Source organism: Pseudogymnoascus verrucosus (genome assembly GCF_001662655.1).
Source record: "Pseudogymnoascus verrucosus strain UAMH 10579 unplaced genomic scaffold scaffold_24, whole genome shotgun sequence".
NCBI classification, from domain to species: Eukaryota; Fungi; Ascomycota; class Leotiomycetes; order Thelebolales; family Thelebolaceae; genus Pseudogymnoascus; species Pseudogymnoascus verrucosus.
The window spans coordinates 107,950-130,621 of NW_017263675.1; the positions used below are offsets into that span (position 1 = coordinate 107,950).

The following is a 22,672-nucleotide window of genomic DNA, read 5'->3' on the forward strand; positions in this document are numbered from 1 at the left end:
CTAATATATTACGCCAAGAAAAGGTAAATCGAACCCCAACACCTAATATATTCCTTCAGGGATTATAAATCATACTATACTTCTAATAAATAACTGTAAAATTGTACCAAATAATATAGCAATATAATATCGTTGACAAGCAAAATGTCGTCGCTCCCTAAATGCCGATGTAATTACCCCTCGGCATGGCGATCGGAGACTGTCCAACCCCTCTTCCCCACACTGCGGGGTAGTCAAAGCATACTTCCTCCACCAACAGTGGCCTCTCATTTGAACGCCGTTGGGGGCGCCGTCCATAAACATATCCACCTCGGTAGGTAGTACAGGTGGGAAACTTGTTCAAAGGTAAAAGGAGCTGCACTTTCTTTCATCATGCCATCTCTTTCTCCAAACTAAAATTTCTATAACACTGCCTCGGTGTAAATTATAACATTGCACCTAACCTAACATATTATTTGTACTATTATCTGCAACTATGTCCGAATCTGTCTCGCAAAGACTTGCTCAGATAGCTGCTACAGTGAAGAAGGACGGTGCCGCAGACGTTATTCCGTGGGACCCGAAGGCTACGAGTTTCCCGTCCAGGGGCGACCTCCCAAAGATTGAGAATGCGCCAGATGGAGCGTAAGTCAAGTAGATATTACTACCAGCTCTACTTGCAACTTCCAATTCGTGGTAAGTATTTAGATCAGACGCTGACAGAAGCAGAGCATGGATTTGGGGTAGTGATGATCAGGTAGGACCAAGAACTCATGGGGTAGAATTATGTCTCACAATATACAGCTGGGAAGGCTAAACCTCCTCACCCCCGCCAGAGTCGCAGCTGCCGGGAAGCTTATCACAGACGGTGATATTGTCAGTCTGAAGTACGCCGCCCTCTTCCCAAACAAACCCTTACTAACCTCTCCCCCAGCCTCCCTCTCAACGTTCCCGCCGTTCCCGCCTTCAACCGTGAGCCTTTCCAGCACAAAATCAAGCCTCTATTCCCTGGCCTTGTCTATGATGACACCTACACGCTAAACACGCAGAGCGGCACGCAATGGGATGGCTTCCGACACATTTCCCACATCAAGACGGGCCAGTTCTACAATGGCGCCACGGGAGCTCACATCGATGGTGCGGAGGCGAATAATCATCGCTGCTCAATCCACCACTGGTCTGACCATGGAATTGGTGGAAGGGGGGTGCTACTAGATTACTGGACGTACGCACAGGATAATGGGATTAAATACGGTAAGTCCGCCTCGAAATACTCCAGACAGAAGACAATGTTAACCTACAGACCCTTACGAATACCATGCAATCTCCCTAACCTCGCTCGCCGCGTGCGGTAAAGCCCAGGGAATCGACATCCGTCCCGCCGCACAGGGCGGCGACATTCAAATCGGCGACATCCTACTAATCCGCTCCGGTTTCGTGTCAACTTATAACTCGCTTGGCCCCTCGGAGCGCGCCGCCGCCGCGCTACGTCCTCACGTCCACGGTCCTGAGGACGGGATGAGGTGGGCGGGAGTCAGCGCCGAGGATGAGATGGTGGATTGGCTGCACGATTCGTACTTTGCAGCCGTAGCGGGCGATGCGCCGAGTTTTGAGGCGTGGCCGACTCGGCGCGCGGATGGGGGGATGCTGCATGAGTATATTCTTGCGCTGTGGGGGATGCCGCTGGGAGAGCTGTTTGATTTGGAGAAGTTGGCGGAGGTGTGTCGGCGGAAGGGGAGGTGGACTTTCTTCTTTAGTAGTGCGCCGGCGAATGTGCCGGGGGGTGTGGGAAGCCATGCAAATGCGCAGGCATTTTTCTAAAGGATGCGTAGGTGGGGTGCTGGCGAGACTGTGGGGTTGATCTGTTATCATATTTGTTCTTGCCAGCAACAATGAACCCTCCAGTTCGAGTACTGTTACCAGTTAAATATCAACGGTAGATATACGAGGTTAGCAGCAAATATTGCAACACGCGAGATACTTGATCTAGCTCCTTCATTCCTGAAAATGCTCAAGGTGTTTATTTCCCTTCCCTCGTATGACCTTATCTCAGCTTCGTACCACCTAGTTCGGCGACCAAAGCAACGCTGACATGTTCGTCACATCGGCATATGTCCCTTGTTGGAGGCCTCTGTGACTTCTTTTCTGCAGATACAGTAATCATCTACAGTTTTAGACAGTCTAAATCCCTCTCTGTGAGGCCAACAGCCAGTCGACGTGCTGCAAAGGGTCAGAGGCCTATCTGCAAGACCACTAGCTGGTGATGGTGGTATAAAGGAGTGAGGCTGGGCTGAAGAAGTCGAGATATGGCGTTGATACGAGCTCATGGCAGGGTGGGACAAGACGCGACCAGCTACTGATCCTCCATCCCAGCTGGTTCATTGCATGTTAATCGTCTTCCTAAGCAACTCTAGACACAATTAATTCAACGCTGTTCGTGGATCCAAATTTCCACGATTAATTAACAGGAAGTAGCGAGAAAGTCAATAAAGAGTTTCTGAACTCGTTATCACAGCAGGATGAATACACCTTTTTTTCCACTGTCTTGGCGAGTGCCGTCTCTTTAAAACCATTTCGTCGTTCATCTCCGCATTGCGTCTTCGCATTACAAGGGGACGCAATTTACCTACCCTAGGGCTGACGTCCCGTATTCGCATCTCGTATGAGAGGAGTCTGCTTCGGATAGAGACATATGCGGTGAATATTCACAGATTTTCTACCAAAAGCACATCGTATGCATATAGAAGTGATAAATTATAGCCATAATAGCCTCCTTTCTCTGAACTCTGTGAGGACTAACGATGTGAGGCGGCATGTGGGGACGGCAAGACGGCGCCCAACTTCGCCGACCACCGACTCGGAGTCGGGCATAGTTGAACCGTATCCGTAACGGAACACAGCATCACATCACACCCCAATTTGTAAATCGTCGTACCCCCTACTCCGTCCAGCCAACCCCCCCCCCGCCGATCCCCGAGGCCGAGTCCGCCAACGCCGACCAACCAGGTCCCCTAGCGATCGATTACGTTAGGGTTAGCACCCCCTTCTCGCGCGAATCTAGCACCACGATATAGGGCGGCGGTAGGCTCTATTTCGAAGAATTTTGAAGACTGAATCGTTTCCCTTCCCGCCCTGAAAGCGGAAGAGCTGAGCTAGCATGCGGGGTTCGGGCGCGCCGCCTGCACTCCACACCACCAAGGCGGTGCCGAGGTGGTGTGTATGCGCTGGGCGCGCGCATGTGAGCTCATAGCTGCGTATAGCGGGCTGGCGTGGCCAGTTAGGGGGACGGCATTACGAGACGTAATGAGGCATAACGAGGCATAACAAGAGGAGGAGTGAGGTGTTTGGGCGGTACTGACGGGATGTTCGATATATGAGGAAGCGACACCGAGGGTTATATCGAATCCGCCGGAGTCTAGAGCGCATACGCACACCTAGCCACGTGGTAAAAGTATAGATTGCCTTGCCAGATCCTTGGAGATTCTCCTTGCCTTAGAGACAGTCGGGGAGACTGACTGCCCGGAAGGGGTTGTTGGCATCGTGTGTAGGCATAACCTCCGAGGCACCGTTATAAGTACCATATAGGGGTCCTGTACCACCGACAGCAGTAGCCATACGGAGTACCTCAATTTGTATTATGATAGATGATTGTGATAATGGATCTGTGTACGACATATGCTTTTTAGTATTTGCATGTTGTATAGTTTGCTCGGAGATAGTATGCATGATTAGAGAGAGCAAGGGATGGAAAGTACGGTGGTGAGGTTACTGTTGGATGTACGAACAGTGGGGTACGACAGTGCTCAGAACTCGAAGGTAGCTTCGTTTTAGACCTCAAACTAGTCCACGACTGTAACTCGGCCCCGCGCTCTTAAAAGAAGGCAGGCGCCTACATCGTAATTTTCTTGTTTGACGTGCTTTCCTCGATCGACTCTACTCTGCTATATTCTCCTATCCTTTCTCTATCATCCTGCCAATTCCTTCTTTCTTGCGTTGAAGCTATACGTTCCTATATATTGGTGTATATATAAGTGTCCACGCCTACTAGGCGCATCCTCTGATACTTACCCGTCACCCACCGTCACCACCGCCCCTCCAACCGCCGCAATGGCTCTTCCCCTCGCCTTCCTGGGCATAATCTACCTCCTCGTCTCCTACGTTGGCTACCTCGTTCTCCAATCCATCCTCACCAAGCGCCACAATGCCCGCCGCGCGCGCGAGCTCAAGTGCCTCGACCCGCCCGCCCTGCCGTCTACGCGCATCCTCGGTATCGACCATCTCAAGACCGCCCTAGCAGCCGACAAGAACAAGGAGTTCCCCGTCGAGTTGGGACGGCGTCAGGACCAGGTTGGCGCACCGACGTTCACGTATTCGACGATGGGGTCGACGATGATTTTCACTTCTGGTGAGTCCCCCCCCCCCCACCACCTCCCCCACATTCACCCCTCATCCCCAACTGAACCAAGCTAACGCATATCCCAGACGAGAAGAACATCCAAGCCATCCTCGCGACACAGTTCAAGGACTTCGTCATCGGCCACAAGCGCCGCCGCAACTTCTTCCCCCTCCTTGGCAATGGCATCTTCACACAGGACGGCGCAGGCTGGGAGCACTCTCGCACGATGATGCGCCCCCAGTTCGCGCGCGACCAAGTCTCCGATCTCGACCTCGAGGAACAGCACGTACAGAACCTTATGCGCGCCATCGTGCCCAACGCCAACGGATGGACAGATACTATCGACCTGCAAGTCCTCTTCTTCCGCCTCACACTCGACTCCGCGACTGAGTTCCTCTTCGGCGAGTCCGTGGACAGCCAGCTCGTTGGACTGCCAGGATACGTAAAGGACAGCTCGCGCGACGAGAGCCAGGACGAGGAAGTCTTCGCCGCGGCCTTCGACAAGGGACAGAGCGTCCTGGCTACGCGCTCGCGCATGCAGGGACTCTACTGGCTATACAACCCCAGTGACTTCAAGAAGTCGTGCACAGACTGCCACGCCTTCATCGACCACTTCGTTCGCCTCGCTCTGTCCAAGGATCTCCCCAGCGCTGCTGAGAAGTCCGCCCCCGCCGACGCTGAGAAGGGGAAGAAGGAGAAATACGTCTTCCTCGAGGCTCTCGCCGCTGAGACACGCGACCCGATTGAGCTGCGCTCGCAGATGCTGAATATTCTCCTCGCTGGACGTGATACCACCGCCTCGCTGATCGGATGGGTGTTCTACTCTCTCGCGCGCGACCCGGTGCGCTACGCTAAGCTGCGCAACATCATCCTCGAGGAGTTCGGGACCTACAGCCAGCCGCGCGACATCACCTTCGCGCGCCTAAAGTCGTGCCAGTACCTGCAGTACGTGAACAACGAGGCGCTCCGTCTTTACCCCGTCGTGCCGGTGAACTCGCGCACGGCGAACAAGGATACCACGCTTCCCCGTGGAGGGGGACCGGATGGGAAGAGCCCGATTTTCATTCCGAAGGGGAGAGCGTGCGATTACAGCGTGTTCGTGATGCATAGGCGTAAGGATCTTTGGGGAGCGGATGCGGATGAGTTTATTCCTGAGAGGTGGGAGAAGAGGAGGGTTGGGTGGGATTTCTTGCCGGTGAGTTGATATATATTTTTCCTATTTTCTTACCCCATAAGCACACCCATAAGCACCTTATTTTACCCCCACACGAAACCCCATACTAACTATTTCCCAGTTCAACGGCGGCCCACGCATCTGTATCGGTCAGCAATTCGCGCTCACCGAGGCGTCGTACGTGATCGTGCGTCTGCTGCAGCGCTTCGACGCGGTGGAGAACCAGGACTTCAGCGGCAAGGCGCTGCATAACCTGACGCTCACGAGCTGTAGCGGGACGGGGGTGGTGGTTAAGCTGCATGCTGCGGAGGAGTAGGTGGTGAATAGGGATGGATGGGGGTTTGGGTAATAGGGTGGGATCGGGGGATGGGTGGGCTGTATGAATATTATTTACTAGGTTTGGGATGATAGGTATCCGCTACATGAATTGAAATGACTTACATGCACCACACTACGCACTGCTGCCCGTCGTGAAGTTCTCATCGCTCACTCAGCTTGTCGGATACTCTTCTATATCCACGATGATCTTTTTCACTCTTCCCATCGCGAGGCGAATAATAATGAAGATCTTAATAACGAAGATCTTATTAATCACCGTCCGTCGTATGACGTCCCAGCAACCAAACCAACGGGCTAATCAATCACCCCTCCCCCCAATGTCGCAGCTGCCGATCAGGCAATCTGCCCTTACAGCAGCAGCCACTATAGGCGACGTCGCACTGTAATCTCCTCCCCTAGTAGCTCATCTCGTCTCGTCTGCCAAGTCTGTCACTCTGTCGCTCTTATCACCCTGTGCCTCGACGTCGCCTATCTCCCCTTGTCCCGTGCTTCTAGCACAAGCACGGGGAAACGACGTCGCCGGCACTTCCCCGCACGCGACGGAATAAGGTGCCTCGGCGTGGCGCTGGGGAGGCGTTCGACTTGCATTGTAATGGGGAGATGCGATTCGGTGTTTGGGACGGTAGAGGTTACTCTATTTGCGGGAAGGAGGGGGGTGGTATTGGAGTACTCGTGGTATTGGGTGGTTGGAGGATGGGGCTGTGTTGGACGAGGGAGGTGGGAGGTAGGTAGAGGTACATGGGATTTGAAGATAGGTGAGGAAGGGGGTAGGGAGAGCTGGCTAGGCCTAGGAGATAGGTCTAGGAGTGACGGGCTCGGTTGGCGGCTGGGTGGAGTTGGAGTTGGAGTTGGTCTTGGTGTTGGTTGGTCTTGGTATTGAAGCGGATCTTGGTATTGAAGAAGCGTATCTTGGTATTGAAAGCGCGGTGCGTGCTTTATTTTGTGGTGCTTGATGGTCTTCATGGTGTTGTGTATATAGTCGTCTTTATATACAAAATCACTGCCATTGAAGTTTGTGATAGTGCTTACTGCTTACTGCTAAGTGTTAATGGAATATTCCTCTACTAATCATCATGATCTACTCCTACCGGCGTTCCGTACAGTGCATCTTGCTGTGTCATAAGTCACAGTACATCCACGTACCACACGCCCAATTCCCTAAAACCCCACGAATGCAACGAACCGCCGCATTAAAAGCCAAGGCAGGCCAAGTCAGTAAACCAAAGTCAGTAAAGCGTGAAAGAGCCAGTATAACCCAAGTCCAAGTAAGTAAAGTCAAGCCTCCCCCTCAAGCCAATCCATTTTCCCTCATTTTTTCCCTCACTTCCTACCCGGAAACAGCTAGGCACGCCACAAAAATGTTGGGACAAAATCGGGGGAAAGGCAAGGTACAGGTACATAATCGGCCTCATCTAGGCTTCCATCACCGCGGTCAGATACTCCTAGTTGGCTAGTTGGTTCCCCACGCCAATAATCAGCGCCAGCAGTGCCCTGTAGGTAAGCTAGAAGGTCTTAGTGACAGGTGATAGCCAAGAAAATTGCTGGGCGTGATCAGCGATGGTGCGTCCGTTCCTCCCTATTCGACCCTGCGTCCACTCCCTAGCTGGTCTCGGACAGTGGTCGGTCTCATAGCTCATAGGGATAAAATGGGATAAACGGGATAGAGGACAACCACTAATAACTCGTACGTCGTAGCATAGTATGACACCAAAAGTAACGAGTACTCTTTCAATCGTCAGCGATTTCTGACGAACCGAAGCGCGCTGACGAAGGCGCGCAGATGTGACGTAGTTTGTGTAAGGACGACGGAGACAGACAGAGGACGGAGGAAAGGGGGATGGATGTTAGGGAAGGCGCGAAGGGATGAGTGATGCCCGGGAAAGGCAGGAAGGAAGGAAGGAAGAAAGGAAGGAACCAGAAGGAACCAACCTGTCTCGTGTTTGCTCCTTCCCTCGGTCCAATTCCTTACTATACTCACTCCTGCGTCGTCGTCTGCTCTTTCCCTTGTTGCCTTGCCTGGCTGACTGGCTGTGCTGTCATGTCCTGCATATCCTCATACATACGTACGGATGGACACTCGTTCATACACATACGGCTATACCACGGCTCCTCCACGGCTACACTCTACGATGTTAGGTAGGGGACAAACTCGACTTTTCCCCATTATGCCGTACGCCGTATGCATGGGGACGACTGGAAGCACATGAAATCGACAGCTCAAATCGCCGGTCCAGTCCGTGAGCTCATCTAGACCAATCCCCACCACCCCAAACCCCAAACCCACATATTTGTATCTCTACATTTGCGTGAACCCGTCGATTCCATCCAATATTGACCCTTCTACAGGTCAATCCTCTCCACTATCTCCATTCCGGGGGTGGCTTGCGCGCTGGACCTTACCCATCTTGGCAGGGTAAGCACCAGCAGCTCTGCAAATTATGCATGCACGTCCATAATAATAACTCCCCCCTCTCTCTTCTCCAACGGATTCCACCCCCCTACCCTCCCCTTCCCAGATTCTAATCTCGTGTTGCCCCCGATCCTTATAAGCAGTCCTGCCCCGTCTCACTCAATTCTGCACACTCCAAAAGCTCGTTGTACAGACTCCAGACATTGTAATATCAACTCAATCGCACAAGCTTCAATCACCGTCTCTCCAAATCCAAAACAATCAAAATGCAGTTCTCCCACGCTCTCATCCTGGCCTTCGTTGCCTCCGTCTCCGCCCAGACCGGTACCATTGCCGGCGACGTCGCTGCCCTCCCCGACTGCGCGAAGAAGTGCATCGACACGGCCACTCTCAATGCCGGGTGCAAGTCCGTCACTGGTTCGTTCCGTCCCCCCCGAGTCACCTACCTCGCTCGCATAAATGAGGGGCATGAACACAACAGAAGACACACAGCATACTGACGTACCACAAAACAGACTACGCCTGCCAGTGCGGTTCCGCCCACGACACCATCAACAACGCCGCCGCGCCCTGTGTTGCCTCGACCTGCCAGCCCACTGATCTTACCAGTACGTCCTCCCCCCCATTCCATCCCTTCCGACTCAAGCAAGAGCACGCCCGCTAACCCCCCTCCAGCGGTCCTGAGCCTCACCGCCGAGATCTGCAAGCTGGTCGCCGCCGGCGCCCCCGGCAGCGGCGGTGGCTCCTCCGCCGCTGAGTCCTCCACTGCCGCGTCCTCCACTGCCGCTTCCTCGACTGAGAACTCCTCCTCCGAGACCGCCGCGCCAACCGGTGGATCGTCGTCGACTGAAACCTCTGCACCCTCCTCCAGTGGTACCTCTGCGCCTTCCTCCACCGGCGGCGGCGCGGCCCCGAGCAGCACCGGTACCGGTGAGAGCTCCACCGGTGCCAGTGAGCCAACTACCAGCGGTGGCAGTGCCGCCCCTACCTCGAGCACCGGAGCTGCGGCCACTGGGTCGTGGAACTTCGCTGCCGTGGCTGCTGGTGCCGGTGTTGTGGCTGCCGGGCTCATGTAAATTAGGGTTGTGTGATAATGTGCAGGATGGGGAAAAGTTGGGGGGTGTAATGTGGGGTGTGGGGATGTAATGGACTGAGTGTTCACTCGTTTGGCGGTGTAGGCTTGACTGGTCGATTGATTGATGGATCGAGAGATTGTATTAATTGTATTGATCGGAGGGATAAAAGCTAAAAAAGATGGATGTGTATTAAATGAAGTATGCGCTCCTTACCGTGTGTTCCGTACGTAAATGTGATATTTACCCACTGTGAAGTTCGTCTTCTATTGTGTTTGGTATCGTGTTCTATTAGAATTGTGATAATTGTATTGTTGCTCGTTGTGAGGTGTTTGCGATGGTGGTATGCAACAATCGATCGACGAACCGGAGAGGCTCGAATATACAAAATATATATAAGTAATAAGTGAAGCAAATAAGTAAATTAATAAGTAAATCAGAGAGCTGCGTATGTGATGCGCCCTTCGAGTCTCTCGTATAGCTCGATCGTACCTTCCGGGTGGAATATTTGGTGATATTTACTAGACATCAACTTCGCTTGGCGTACTTGCCTCCTTTAACATCACGACCACGATAGCTCCTTCCTCGCTCAAATCTTGCCATTGAGTCTTTATATTCAGTGTATGGGCAGACGGGTATATATATACTATTTATGCACCCCGCACTTCGCCCTCCCGTCTCTCCTTCATCTCCCCTCCACCTCTTCAAAGTAACACCTCGGTCACCACCGAATCCACCGCCAAATCTACCACAAACATGCCCAACTACTCCACCACTCGCCGCCCAACCCCAAATCTCCAATCTCCAATCCCCATCTCCAAATTACCAATCTCGACCCAAATCCACAATCCCTCACTGCGCCCTCTCCACTATCCCGCAAACTCGCCAACCAGTCGTGGCATACAAACCTGCCAATCCCTTATTTCCGGCCTATCCTAGTCGCGGGAATAACGCGGAAGTGACGGCCGGCCGAGGCGCATTTTTAGGCCCCGTCTTCGGTCAACGACCGATCATTTTTTCGTCGTTCGTATTGGGAAATGCGGTGAGGATGGCGGTGACGGGGAGGAGGGAATGAAAAGATGAGGATGAAGAATTATAAGGAGATGGGTATGTCAGAGACCTGAAGATGGGGAATCCTACGCTTATAAAAAGCACCATTGTTTGCGGTGGTGGGGTAGAAGAAACTGGGACTAAGTGCCGGACGGTGGGTTAGCTTCCAGAATCTTTTCTCCACACTCCATTCCCCTCAACCACTTCCAGCCCATCCCAATGCCTTATCGCGGCCTTGGCCCGATGTTCGGCCCCAGGGATTACGGCTGTGGGTTTATGGGTAATGCATGGGGAAGGTAGGTAAGAGTCATTTCTTTGCTTTAATATCTCCCTGTGCCGCTCTCCTTCTCTTTTTTCCTGCTTTTTATCATTGCCCAGCACGCAAACTGCTATAGTTGAGACGGAAATAGTGCCTACTAGCTGCGTCTATTCTCAGTCGATCGCCACACCACAATCTCTGCTCTCGGTGGCAAATATTTTCCTTCAAGACGTGCAGATTTAATGACAAGGAGACTGCAAAGAACGTCCTGTCCCTCGCTCTACTGCATACCATGAACCCCAACCCAACTGTCACCACATAGCACACGCCCATACAATGTCGACGACAACGCCCGTCCCCCCGCTCCCCGCGAGCTCCCAAGGATCCTCCTCCTCCACAGACGCCCCAGACGCCAGCAAGCGCCCTCATACCCCAGAATCTGTGCCTCATCCGCCATCCACATCCTCCAGCTCCGCCCCCACCATCCGCACCACCGCTGGCCCCGCTGCTCCCGCCTTAGCAACATGCCTCTCTCATTCGCATGATGCGCCTCTCGCGGCGTACATCTCGCATCCCGCCATCGATGATGCTATCTATGACCGGCTTACCCCTTACCGGAAGCACATCATCGTGGCGCTGGTCTCGTACTGCAGCTTCCTGTCGCCGATGGGGAGCACGACGATTCTGTCTGCTATCCCTGAGGTGGCGTCCGAGTATAACACGACGGGGACTGTGATTAATATCAGTAGTGCACTGTATATGTTGTTTATGGGGATTTCTCCGTGTTTCTGGGGGCCGGCGAGTCAGATTTTTGGGAGGAGATGGGTAGGTTTTGTTTTTCTTTCGTTGATACCCTGGGTTGGGCTTTGGGTGAAGGAAGGTCAAGGGCTGCCGAGAATAAAAGCTGTTTATTGGAACCCATTCGTCAAGTGACCGTAGGACCGTAGGCAGCCTTTGGACCTACCCCTGTCCTTCCCCCTATCCCTCAACATCCCTTCAGAACAAATACTAACAACCCCAGGTCTGCATTTCCACCGCATTCCTCTTCGCCTGCTGCTCCCTCGGCACCGCACTCTCTCCCAACCTCGCCTCCTTTTTCATCTTCCGTATCCTTACCGCCTTCGAAGGGACCTCCTTCCTCATCGTCGGTGCCGCCGTCCTAGGTGATATCTACCGCCCCACCGAGCGCGCCACAGCCATGGGCTGGTTCCTCTCCGGAACTCTAATCGGCCCCGCCCTTGGCCCCTTTATTGGCGGCATCATCGTTACCTATACCTCCTGGCGCGTAATCTTCTACCTGCAAACCGGACTCGCAGCCGTTGGCACAGTCCTCGCCTACTTCCTCCTCCCCGAGACCATACACCAAACCAAAACGCACCTTCTCGCCGGCCTCCCATTGCGCAAGCAGGCTTCGGTGCTCGCGCAACTCACGAACCCATGGCGTGTTATTGCGCTGTTCAAGTACCCTCCCCTCACTCTCATCTCGCTCTGTAGCAGCAGTCTCGTGTGGAACATGTACAGTCTTCTCACGCCTATCCGCTACGTGCTAAACCCGCGCTTTGGGCTCACAAGCCCTATGCAAGCCGGTCTGTTCTATCTGGCACCCGGAGCAGGTTACCTCGCGGGAACGTTCATGGGCGGGCGCTGGGCCGATCACACGACGAAGAAGTGGATTGAGATTCGCGGGGAGCGTGTTCCTGAAGATCGGCTGCGGAGCGGGATACCGTTTCTCGGCATTGCGATCCCAGCTTCGGTGTTAATCTACGGATGGAGCGTCGACCAGTCCGTCGGAGGGATACCCGTGCCTGTGATCTGTCTATTCGTGCAGGGTGTAGCGCAGCTGTTCTGTTTCCCAAGTCTGAATACGTACTGCCTTGACGTTCTGCCAGAGCTTGGTGCGGAGGTTATTGCGGGGAATTACATGGTTAGATATCTGTTTGGGGCCATGGGTACGGCGGTGGTGTTGCCGGCTGTGGAGAGTATTGGGGTTGGGTGGTTTTCGACGATCAGTGCGGGGTTTATGATTGTTGCTGCACTGGCGGCTGCGGCGACTGTGAAGTGGGGGAGGGGGTGGAGGGATGCGGTTGATGAGAAGAGGAGGGCTGCGAGGAGGGAGAAGGCGGAAGCGGAGGTGGAGGTAGAGGGGGAGGGAAGAGAGGAGGCAGGTGGTGTGACAGGCGCAGCGGTGGTGGGTGATGAGAAGGTGTGAGGTGTGAGTTGGTTGTGGGCAGATTTTTTGGATTTTTTTGGCGCACAGCATAGATTGGAGTTTGGGATACCACAAGTTAGATGATGTTGTTGCGAGCATATATATAGAGACTGCATATCTAATATAATATAGGAAGAAATATAAAGGACTATCTACATACAGGCCGACGGGTCTACCTCAAGCAAACTCTGGACCGTTGAACCGAGTGTAAACCTCTTAAACGCGAGCCACGCCAGAGGGTGCAACACCAGATGGGATAGCGCCGGATGGAGGAGCACCACCAGTCGAGTTTCCACCCGGTCCACCACCACCCATACCGGAATTAGCGTTCGCCACGCCACCATTCTCCGTCAGCGTCGATGCAGGCGTAACGGTAAACTGCTGGGTAAGATCCACCCCAAACGAAACCCAAGCAAAGATACCATCCGCAATAGTGTCACCAATCAACGAATACTCCACCACAGGATCCGACGTCGCCGCCTCCTCCGAAAAGATAGAGTCCTCGGCATTCGTAGTCAGCGGCTGCGTGTTCTCGCTATACGGCGACACAGTATCAACCTGGGAGATCAAGTCCTGATCGAAGAAGATCTGGCCTACGTGCGAGGCGGTTCCGCCGCCGTAGGTGCTGTTGCTGAGGATGGAGCCGTTGAAGTGGGCGAGGACGTGGATGTGCGGGGCGCGGCCGGTGTAGTGGCCCGGGAAGACGGTGGTGAATTGCGCGACGCCGTCGTATTGGGTGGGTTGGAGGCCGCGGAGGAAGGTGGCGTTGAGGTTGGAGGTGTCAGTGATGTCGCCGTTGCCGGAGGCGACGACGCCGGAGTAGACGCCGGTGGCGTTGCAGTCTGGCGGGGGTGTTAGATTGGGGGAGCGGGTGGTTTGGGGGGGGAAGGGACGTACGCCAGAAATCAATCATGCTGTTAACGACGGGCTCGCAGGTGGCCATGTCGATGACTTGGAGGTCGATGATCATCTCGACGCCCTCCTGGTCTTCGATCAGGTTGCGGCGGATGTACTCCCCGCTGGCGTAGTATGGGCCTTGAGTCACCTCGGGGCTGAGGATGCAGGAGTTGATGCTGGAGAAAAGGGTGGTCTCCGGGGTGAGAGGGGTGTAGTTGACGCTAGAAAGATGGGTTGTGTTCAGAACTGAAGCGGCATCTCTTGCGCGGAGGTAAGGGGCGCCTATATTATTGTCAGCGAAGTAAAAGGGAGTGGTTCTGTACTCACTGGTTGAAAGGCCCCTCTTCTCGCGGGTGCTCTTCGCAATGGCAGCGCGTCTTTGAATGGCGCGAGCCTCGAGGCCGCGAGCCTTCATCTTAGCAGCACAATGGCTGAGATCACGCTTGCTGTTCTTCATGAATGCAGCGCGCTCCTCGATTTCATGGCGGGTATCATGGCCGGGGTGAGCGAGGACGCCGCTGGCCACGAAGGCTGATGCAACTACGAGAGTGCTGAAGAAATGCATGGTTGGAAGTGAGAGTTTGTAGGATCGATGGAGTGAGTGAAGAGGATGTGATGAGGGTGGAATGAGAATAGGGAAATCTAGAAGATCATTGAGATCATATATACACTTACCAAATCTCCTCTACATGATGATTCTCATCGAGTCCACGTACACCATGGCCACTAATTTTAGATGGAGGCGTGGCCATGATGCTGGAGATAGATATCGTCCCCGGCGCTATATTGCTATGCCATCCCAACCCCATTTTAAAAGTTCAATCGCTGTAACTATAAACATCATTACAGCCAATTAAACGCCATGGAATAGAAAGCAGGAAGTTCTAGCTCTATAGGGTCCACATAATCTTAATATGCCTTTGTGTTTTAGAACGCGCGTCCTGACTTCTAAGGGGCTGGCCTCGGGCTATGTTGGCTAGGTTTACGGTAAAACCCCGGCTAAGCCACAGTTATTCCAGAACTACCGCGGGACCCTACTCAAGTGCCTTGCTACTATGTCCTAGTTAGGGAATAGCGAGTGATAAAGCCCACCGGCGACTTCATGTCAACGCGGCATCTTCCACTTACCAGCGTCATTGCTGGGGTAAAATGTTGCTAGAGCGAGGCGCTGGGAGTCGTGGTCGGCCCATAATTATTTACATCACGAGAAAACAAGAAATATCACACATGACCACAGACTCACGAAGAACTAAGCATTGCCTCTGCTCAGCCACATATCAGACGAAGTGAGGCTACACCCTTCCATCGCATGAAGTTGAGCGTGATGTTTTGGTAGTAGGCTAGTTTCAGTAGTCTCAAAACGGTGAAGCTTGAAGAAATAAGCACACCGAGCAATAAGATAGTCAAAGCTTATTATCGAAAAGAAAACGAGGAAAACATGTGACTACACACATAAATCGTGACCACAGGTGATTATTGGAGGCATGGAAAGGAGAAAAGCATGCCGCGTGTCTTTTTCTTGGCAGGCGGGGGTGTTGCCTCCTAGTTTCCAGTTTCTTCCCATGGTGGCTCAGGGCAGAATTGTCTCTTCTCAGGGATTTATGCCGCTCTTTCTACCCTAATTACCTCTCAGCCGCAAACTAAAGCAGCTTACGCCAAGTCGGTGTTTAGAACCCCAAAGCGGTTGCATATACTCAATTGCTCACGGGTGGATCAGTGTTAAGAATTTCTTACTGCCGGCTTGTGAAATAAGGTGTGAAAAAACGGCGCCAAGAATCCACAATCACTAGCGCAGGAACAACCAGATCCCTGATCTGGTTTACCCCTGTTGATCAAGATTCGCGACCCCTCACTAAGCTACGGGTTAGACAGCACATCTACAGATCCCCAATAACTTACATTTTTGAAGGGGAATTCGGCTCTACTATTCGGCGAATAGATAGCATCGAAAACTTTCCTTTCAGGAACTCCAAATCATTTATTGGCCAAGTAGGATGTGATTTGGTTTATAGCACAATCCATAGGAAATGCAGCAGCCGTACCACAGGCATGGGTCGGGGAACGCTTCGGTCTGAGAATATGCCTCACTCGACGTCGGTTTGAGACGTTTCACGCTGATATAATTGACCCATCCAATGGCAACGGCCTAGGGGATCTCTTCCACTGTGTGGGAGGCGACAATGATGTTATTCAGTGGATTTCACACTGTGGCAACGGGTGTGTCGATGCTGGACGTGGTCGCAGTGATTACTGTAATTAGGCTACCCCCACTTAGGCGATGTCAAGTAGCAATGAGGAGAGTTTCTAACTACTGCGAATATTTAAAATGCTTTGCATCCGGCTAGTTAATCTAAGCCTCTTCTTCCCCATCTACGTCTTGGAATTCTACCCATCCTTTCATCTTCTCCAAAACATGGTCGCCGTATACGACGCCATCCTCCTGTCCCACCGCCTTAATTACACAGTCCATGCCGGGCTCAAAGAAGTACGGCACCGAATATCTCCCTTTTCTCTCCCCTCCAGCATTAGTGGCTCTTACCCTATGCATCGTTGCAACCCACCTTCCACCGCTGACCTTGGCCATCAAGTCGCCGATGTTGACGACAACGCTTCCTGGAATATAGGGAGCAGCGATCCACTCGCCATCCGAGTTAAGAACTTCCAACCCACCAGTGGAATCCTGGTGAAGGATGGTTAAAATCCCAGAATCGGTGTGGGGGGTGCAAATGAGCTCTTGTTCCTTCTTCTCCTTTGGAAGAGGAGGATAGTGCAGTAATCTAAGAGTGCTAAGGGAGTCTTTCAGGTAAGAATCAAAGTACTCGGGCACTTGTCCCAACGAGCCTGCTAGAACGGTAAGAAGACGTGCAGACATGCTCTGAAGTTCTTCGTAGAGGGTCTCAGCACGATGCTGGAACTCTTGATGGCCAGTTGGCCAGACATTGGGTTCGGTTAGATTGAACTTGGTGGGTCGCTTCGATAGTGATACAGTTGAGGTTGGAGAACCGATCTCAAAGCCTTCCTTTAGGTTATCGCTGCCTACTTGGGGCGGGAAGTATCTGAGACGTGTTAGCCATACTGTTCACACCAACTTGATAGGCCTTGGATAAACTTACCCCCTATATGTATTTGTATTAGACTTAACAAATGTTTTCTTTGCAAGTCTTATCTTTTCATCCGCTGTAAGGCCCTTTGACCCGAAAAACGAATTGCAGAGACTAAATACATCTTTGTGGGTGTATGTTAGGGGAAGATCCACGAGATATGCAAATCCAGTGGTGGAGAAGACATCGTTGAGCTTTGACGAAAGCGCAGAGAGAGCCTCTGGGTCGGACTGCGGGTCGGATAGAGCCGACAGTGAAACAATCGGGAGCGTTGTAAATGAAGTAGTCATGATGGTTATGAAGCAACGACGATCAGAGCTTACCTAGAACGGATCAAATTATCAATGTTAAAATATAGAGAATATATGGGGTGATAATCGTACGTATATATATCTCTGTGGGATGACAGTCCACGCTCTGTTACATCATCGCGTATCAATCTAGACCTACTGTAGCAAGCTACTTACAAATTACCCCACAGTTATATAAATGCCCAGGTTACACTTTGGAATACGAGTCGCAATATTGGAATATGAGTGGACATATCGTAATCTATGTCGCGTGAGATGTTACCTAAATCAGCATCGCGCTGTACCTAGAGATTTATAATGGAGAAGGGGGTGGGGTTTGTGTTTCAATGACAGACCCTAGCGATTATGGTCATAATCTTCCCCGCCATCTCCGGCAGATGATAAACCGATAATAACGATGAACTATTTCGGTACGTACTATACAATAGAAATGTACCATGGTGCAGTCAACGCCGAATACAATGTTTGCAATATTCTAATAGCTATGCAACAAGTAAGTTAAAGGGAACTGTCTTTCAAGCGTGTTCAAATGCAATGTTTTGACGTAATTTTCTCTCCTGCGGCTTATGCCTAGTTGAGTATTGTCTAGCGGTAAATACTGACCTATTCTGCAGCTTCTGGGAGGCGAAGATACTCGCCGCGGAGATTCCCCCAATACAATACGAGCACAGAACTCGCAGCCTCATATATGTGGTTCTTTTGCATCGAGTTGGAACCATGGGTGATGGGCGATGTGATGGTTGGGTAGGGTTGCATAGCCAAGGTAGCCGCCACAGCCTTGCGGCGCTTGTACAACATGGCGGTGCGATTTCGCTTTCTGGGTCGGAAGCGCTTTACATGCGGTGTTGTGCGCAGTTGGGAAGTTTGTTTGCTAGTCCCCTGGTGATACTCACGGCCTCGTCGTCGAAAAACTTATAGTACGGCCATTCTTGAAGCCGAAGACGAGACTGTCGAAGCCGCGCCCTACTGCTCGACATCGCCGCTCCGCTGTGGGCGTGTTAGACGAACAATATGACTAAGAAATCCTGGCTTGACAGCGTCAAGAACCGAGTTCGGTCCCGTTCATCTGCGCCTGGGCAGAATGCTCCTGTGGGGTCCTTCACAGGTGTACCGCAAGTCACAGAGCCCTCCGTCAATGCAACCCAAGCTATAGAGCCACTGGCCAATGCACTGAAATCTGAAGGGATTCGCTCCATTTCAGCCCTATCTGATCCCTATGGCATAGCTCGCGAGAAATACGGCCTGTTTCGTCTCGCAGCCCCAACTGCCAGCAGTCTCTCTGAGGATTCGAGCCTAGACACTAATCATATAGACATAGTTGCGGTCCATGGGCTAAATGGGACTGCCGACAAAACCTGGACTGATGAAGACAACAACTTCTTTTGGCTCGAGGATCTAGTAAATGATTTCCCTGGTGCGCGGGTTTTTACGTATGGATACGCCTCCGAGGTAAAATTCACGCTCGGCACGGGAGATATCGAGGCATTCGCGAGGAGTTTATTGGAAGCTTTGAAAGCGGAGAGAGTGAGCAAGAAGGTTTGTTACACTTATACTTGGTCTGTCGGGGTAGAGGTCACTAACGCATGGTAGGACCAGGCTCGCCGGATTATATTTATCTGCCATAGTATGGGCGGAATTGTGGTTAAAAAAGTAAGCTTGATCGTTCCTCTATAGCCTTGTACTCACAGGTAATTAGGCACTCATTATTGCTAAAAATGAGGATTTGTTGTATGATAATACAAGGAAATCAGTGGTGGGAATCGCGTTCCTCTCCACGCCGCACCGTGGCTCTTCGCAAACTGAACTCCCATTGGTTTTGGCAAACATAGCTAATGTAGTATTGTCGGGGGTGGGAAGATACGTCGGATCCATGAGGTCGGATCTCATAAAGTCTCTCGAGAAGGACTCCATGGGCCTGAAAGACATTTCTACGAATTTTAGAGACCAAACGGAGAATATGAAGATAGCATCTTTTTATGAGCTAAAGACGACGCCGCCCGTAAACAAGCTAGTAAGTTCTTGCCTCGAAGATCAATATCCTCGCTGATTCTGACTTTCCACCTAGATTGTTGATAAAATCTCTGGGATTATGGATGTCGCTAGAGAGAGGATTATACCCATGCCTGGCTGTGATCACAGGACTATATGCCGATTCCCTAGGAGAGATAGTAATGGTTACAAAACCGTTTTGGGAGTTCTCCGGGAGTGGGTTAGTGTTATTAATGAAGGTTGGCCTCCTTCAATCTCATTTAACATGGAGTATGGAGTGCAATTCAGTTTGCATACGCTTACACTCACGCAGCCGAAAATGTGCCGATTTCGTCAGAAGATCTCGGTGCGTATTTCCAAATCATAATGTATATATTAACAGTGCAGGCTAACCGACAGTAAGCTTGCCTCCGATCACTGTCCTTCCAGGAAATCAACTACCGTCGACAAGAAGCAGACCAGGCCTACCAAAATACATGTGCATGGATTCTTAAACATCCGGTTTATGCAGAATGGTTGGACAAAAAGTGTGAACTTCTCTGGATACAAGGCAGTCCCGGTTCAGGAAAGTCAACCTTGGTGTCGTTTATTTACGAGGAATTCCAGAAAAACATATCCCTGAGTAGAGAAGTGGTTCTTGATTACTTCTTCCACAGCCGGGGATCCATATTACAAAAAACGCGTGTCGGCATGTTTCGCACTCTGTTGCATCAACTCTATGACCAAGTTCATTTTATTCGACCGAAAATACAAATGATCTTTAAAGAGAAGGACAGATTCGGCAATGCTGGGGCTGGGTGGGAGTGGCATCCTAAAGAATGTGAACGCCTCTTCTCCGAGGTCATTGTTTCTGCTGCTCAATTAAAGAACATTACTTTGTTTGTCGATGCATTAGACGAGGCTGGCTCCGATGGAATTGAGCTTGCATCATACTTTCACGAATTAAATGCGAAACTGAGGGCCGGACATTGCAACGCAAGAATCTGCATTTCGTGTCGGAAATACCCAGTTATAGCACCTAATGTCAGCTTAAAAGTCTATGTTGAGAAAGAAAACGGCGGAGATATCCAGACATACGTGGAGCAAAAGTTTGGCTCCGAGATTCAAAGTCACGGCATGGCGATGTCAGCGCAGGGAGAGTTCAAGAAACTTCAAATGGTTGTTGTGGAGCGGTCCCAAAATACGTTCCAATGGGCAAGCCTTGTTGTTCCGCTCATAATTAAACTTCGCCGAGACGGACAATCTTTGGCTTATATTATGAAGGAACTCGATAAAGTGCCTCGAGGGTTACATGAAGTTTATGAGCATATTCTCACAAAGGCCATAGAGTTCCAATATCGGCCGAAAACTTTGCTTCTAATGCAATGGGTCTGCCTAGCAAAGACCCCTCTCACTGTCGGAGATATACGGTTTGCTATGGCAGCAGGCTTTTGTATCGATGAGCGACAGGAATCCTCTAGCAATTTGAAAGACTTCGTGGAGAGTGACGAGGACGTGGATACATTGATCACCAGCATGTCCGGTGGCTTGGTGGAGACCATACATCGTAAGCACGATAAATATACAGATACAGTATCATTTTCTCCTACATCCGACATCTATAGTTCTAGAGTACAGTTCATTCATCAATCCGTCAATGATTTCCTCTTGTCGGACGGACTAAGACTCCTCGCCCAACTTCCAAGTCCCACATCTTGGAGAGAAAACGAGCTCACATCGTCGGCAGATAGCATCATCGGCGAAAGTCATGATCGCCTATGCAAGTTGTGTATCAATTACATTAAATTTGGAAAGGTTTTCCATGCATACGAGGCTGTCTACTACAAAGGTAAGCCGTTTCCGCCATTCAAAGAGTACGCCCGAACGTACTGGATCTTCCACGCAGAAAGAGCCGATAGCTATGAGGTTTCGCAGCAACACCTTATTCAACGCCTAGGACTTCGTCCATATCCAGTGTTCTTCGATCGTATGATTTCCAATGTAATGACACAGGTATATCCACTCAACTACCCGGCCATGTCTCTATTACATATTGCGTCTCTAGCAAATCTTGCAAGTGTTGTTGCCCAAATCCTTGAAACCGATCCGTGTATGGTAAATGATCTAGATCACTTAGGCAGTAAGCCAGTGCAATACGCCGCCAGCTCCGGCCATTGCAAGTTGGTCGAGGTTCTTCTAAATGCTGAAGATCTCGTTGGGGCTAATTCTAAGGATACCGCCGGGGATATTTTTATGCACGCAGCAATGCAAGGGAACGAACAAGTCGTAAAACTACTATTGGGTCGTGGCGTAGATCTCCATAATGACACGCGAATGGCTGGCGATGCACTTATAGCAGCCGTGTGGCTCACGAGTCAAGAGGTTTTTACAACATTACCTTGGGGTGAATCCAAGAGAGTATCGACCATGGGGGATGTATCTCTTATCAAACTGTTGCTCGGTCATGGGGCTAACGCAAACGCACGGGGTACTGGTAATCACACAGCCATTGAGGAGGCTATCGCATCGACCATTGCGCACACTAGGGCTGTTGAGCTGTTGCTGGAGAGTGGTGCAAATGCGAATAGTAACCTATCTTTTGCGTCACCACGACGAAAACAACTCATGGAATGGCTCTCCAGTCCCCAAGTGTTGTTATCCGACAATAACTCATTAGACAAGCATCCGGAACCAGATGGTACAGTACTACAACATGCTGCAGCGTTAAAAGATAAAAATAACGCAACAATGGTTACAAAATTGCTACTGGAGAAAGGGGCACAAGTCAACGGAGAAGGCAGCTATGGTACGGCTCTACAGATAGCCTCAGCGAGAGGAAATTTATCTGTCGTGAAGTTGCTACTCGAAAAGGGTGCAAAAGTTGATGGCTTGTGGATAGCCTCGACGCAATGCAATGCTGTGGTCGTGGAGCTGCTTATCGAGCGCGGGGCTAATAATACCGAGTTTGGGGAAACTATAGTTGAAGTACTAAGGCGGCTGCAACTATTGAAGTCGTACTTGTACGACTCTGACACTGACTTACATTCGTTGGCGGGTTCTCTCGACACAGCATCCCCCAACGACAACGACAACGGCAATGATGTCAACGATGATGACAACAGCAACGCTAAGGCCAATGAGGACGTCTGATCTGGCAGCTGAATGAGACAGCAGGGTATTTGAAAATCTGATCAAGTCATAATCACATATAGGCCCATCTGTATCCACGTCTCGGCAATCCCGGCAGCCTAGTCATCATCGACCTATTATCCCTCTCTTCTAATTTCAGCTCACCGGTTTCCCTCATCTTCGTGCTGATGACAGTGCATAGTATGATCGTGGGTATCCAGAGAGAAAGACAAAAGGTGAAAATAAAGGGAGTTGGGCAAACTATGGGGGAAAGGAGCTGTGTCGTTTTATAACTTTCATGAAAGCACAGCTCTCCATCAGCAACATGGTCCGTGCACGTGCATTGGCCGAGCGGGCGGGGCGGAGCGGGGCGGCGT

General features: G+C 51.3%; 7 protein-coding genes across 7 annotated transcripts; 5 read left to right on the forward strand and 2 right to left on the reverse strand.

Annotated features, from left to right (window-relative positions):
- The first annotated feature begins 343 nt into the window (after positions 1 to 343).
- On the forward strand, positions 344 to 1,882 carry VE01_05763 (uncharacterized protein). Its single transcript, XM_018275223.2, has 5 exons — positions 344 to 624; positions 709 to 736; positions 784 to 866; positions 914 to 1,233; positions 1,283 to 1,882. Exons 1-5 carry the CDS (start codon positions 476 to 478, stop codon positions 1,798 to 1,800), a joined length of 1,098 nt encoding a protein of 365 aa, XP_018129983.1. The 5' UTR covers positions 344 to 475; the 3' UTR covers positions 1,801 to 1,882.
- Positions 1,883 to 3,849: 1,967 nt separating this feature from the next.
- On the forward strand, positions 3,850 to 5,878 carry VE01_05764 (uncharacterized protein). Its single transcript, XM_018275224.2, has 3 exons — positions 3,850 to 4,384; positions 4,462 to 5,570; positions 5,671 to 5,878. The coding sequence occupies exons 1-3, from the start codon at positions 4,087 to 4,089 to the stop codon at positions 5,863 to 5,865; spliced, it is 1,602 nt and encodes a 533-aa protein (XP_018129989.1). The 5' UTR covers positions 3,850 to 4,086; the 3' UTR covers positions 5,866 to 5,878.
- Positions 5,879 to 8,393: 2,515 nt separating this feature from the next.
- On the forward strand, positions 8,394 to 9,401 carry VE01_05765 (uncharacterized protein). Its single transcript, XM_018275225.2, has 3 exons — positions 8,394 to 8,715; positions 8,814 to 8,906; positions 8,974 to 9,401. Exons 1-3 carry the CDS (start codon positions 8,565 to 8,567, stop codon positions 9,372 to 9,374), a joined length of 645 nt encoding a protein of 214 aa, XP_018129988.1. The 5' UTR covers positions 8,394 to 8,564; the 3' UTR covers positions 9,375 to 9,401.
- A 1,248-nt stretch (positions 9,402 to 10,649) lies between these two features.
- Positions 10,650 to 13,052, forward strand: VE01_05766 (uncharacterized protein). Its single transcript, XM_059463732.1, has 2 exons — positions 10,650 to 11,505; positions 11,702 to 13,052. Exons 1-2 carry the CDS (start codon positions 11,017 to 11,019, stop codon positions 12,887 to 12,889), a joined length of 1,677 nt encoding a protein of 558 aa, XP_059319664.1. The 5' UTR covers positions 10,650 to 11,016; the 3' UTR covers positions 12,890 to 13,052.
- On the reverse strand, positions 12,896 to 14,469 carry VE01_05767 (uncharacterized protein). Its single transcript, XM_018275227.2, has 3 exons — positions 14,114 to 14,469; positions 13,787 to 14,068; positions 12,896 to 13,731 (listed from the first exon to the last, which is right to left on the reverse strand). Exons 1-3 carry the CDS (start codon positions 14,349 to 14,351, stop codon positions 13,106 to 13,108), a joined length of 1,146 nt encoding a protein of 381 aa, XP_018129987.1. The 5' UTR covers positions 14,352 to 14,469; the 3' UTR covers positions 12,896 to 13,105.
- Positions 14,470 to 16,012: 1,543 nt separating this feature from the next.
- On the reverse strand, positions 16,013 to 17,247 carry VE01_05768 (uncharacterized protein). Its single transcript, XM_018275228.2, has 2 exons — positions 16,900 to 17,247; positions 16,013 to 16,842 (listed from the first exon to the last, which is right to left on the reverse strand). Exons 1-2 carry the CDS (start codon positions 17,175 to 17,177, stop codon positions 16,137 to 16,139), a joined length of 984 nt encoding a protein of 327 aa, XP_018129982.1. The 5' UTR covers positions 17,178 to 17,247; the 3' UTR covers positions 16,013 to 16,136.
- A 962-nt stretch (positions 17,248 to 18,209) lies between these two features.
- VE01_05769 (uncharacterized protein) lies at positions 18,210 to 22,316 on the forward strand (the record flags this gene model as incomplete). Its single annotated transcript, XM_018275229.1, has 6 exons — positions 18,210 to 18,734; positions 18,789 to 18,848; positions 18,895 to 19,209; positions 19,264 to 19,426; positions 19,501 to 19,533; positions 19,591 to 22,316. The coding sequence occupies 6 exons, from the start codon at positions 18,210 to 18,212 to the stop codon at positions 22,314 to 22,316; spliced, it is 3,822 nt and encodes a 1,273-aa protein (XP_018129981.1).
- Positions 22,317 to 22,672: the final 356 nt, after the last annotated feature.

Excerpts from the sequence above, each read along its gene's own strand:
- VE01_05764 (XM_018275224.2), top strand. The coding sequence starts at position 4,087 with ATGGCTCTTCCCCTCGCCTTCCTGGGCATAATCTACCTCCTCGTCTCC. Across the intron at positions 4,385-4,461 it reads GACGATGATTTTCACTTCTG|ACGAGAAGAACATCCAAGCC; the intron begins GTGAGTCCCCCC and ends CGCATATCCCAG. Across the intron at positions 5,571-5,670 it reads TTGGGTGGGATTTCTTGCCG|TTCAACGGCGGCCCACGCAT; the intron begins GTGAGTTGATAT and ends ACTATTTCCCAG.
- VE01_05765 (XM_018275225.2), top strand. The coding sequence starts at position 8,565 with ATGCAGTTCTCCCACGCTCTCATCCTGGCCTTCGTTGCCTCCGTCTCC. Across the intron at positions 8,716-8,813 it reads CGGGTGCAAGTCCGTCACTG|ACTACGCCTGCCAGTGCGGT; the intron begins GTTCGTTCCGTC and ends ACCACAAAACAG. Across the intron at positions 8,907-8,973 it reads CCAGCCCACTGATCTTACCA|CGGTCCTGAGCCTCACCGCC; the intron begins GTACGTCCTCCC and ends ACCCCCCTCCAG.
- VE01_05763 (XM_018275223.2), top strand. The coding sequence starts at position 476 with ATGTCCGAATCTGTCTCGCAAAGACTTGCTCAGATAGCTGCTACAGTG. Across the intron at positions 737-783 it reads TTTGGGGTAGTGATGATCAG|CTGGGAAGGCTAAACCTCCT; the intron begins GTAGGACCAAGA and ends CACAATATACAG. Across the intron at positions 867-913 it reads GGTGATATTGTCAGTCTGAA|CCTCCCTCTCAACGTTCCCG; the intron begins GTACGCCGCCCT and ends CCTCTCCCCCAG.
- VE01_05767 (XM_018275227.2), bottom strand. The coding sequence starts at position 14,351 with ATGCATTTCTTCAGCACTCTCGTAGTTGCATCAGCCTTCGTGGCCAGC. Across the intron at positions 14,069-14,113 it reads GAAGAGGGGCCTTTCAACCA|GCGCCCCTTACCTCCGCGCA; the intron begins GTGAGTACAGAA and ends ACAATAATATAG. Across the intron at positions 13,732-13,786 it reads CAGCATGATTGATTTCTGGC|ACTGCAACGCCACCGGCGTC; the intron begins GTACGTCCCTTC and ends CACCCCCGCCAG.
- VE01_05768 (XM_018275228.2), bottom strand. The coding sequence starts at position 17,177 with ATGACTACTTCATTTACAACGCTCCCGATTGTTTCACTGTCGGCTCTA. Across the intron at positions 16,843-16,899 it reads AATACAAATACATATAGGGG|ATACTTCCCGCCCCAAGTAG; the intron begins GTAAGTTTATCC and ends AACACGTCTCAG.
- VE01_05766 (XM_059463732.1), top strand. The coding sequence starts at position 11,017 with ATGTCGACGACAACGCCCGTCCCCCCGCTCCCCGCGAGCTCCCAAGGA. Across the intron at positions 11,506-11,701 it reads AGATTTTTGGGAGGAGATGG|GTCTGCATTTCCACCGCATT; the intron begins GTAGGTTTTGTT and ends TAACAACCCCAG.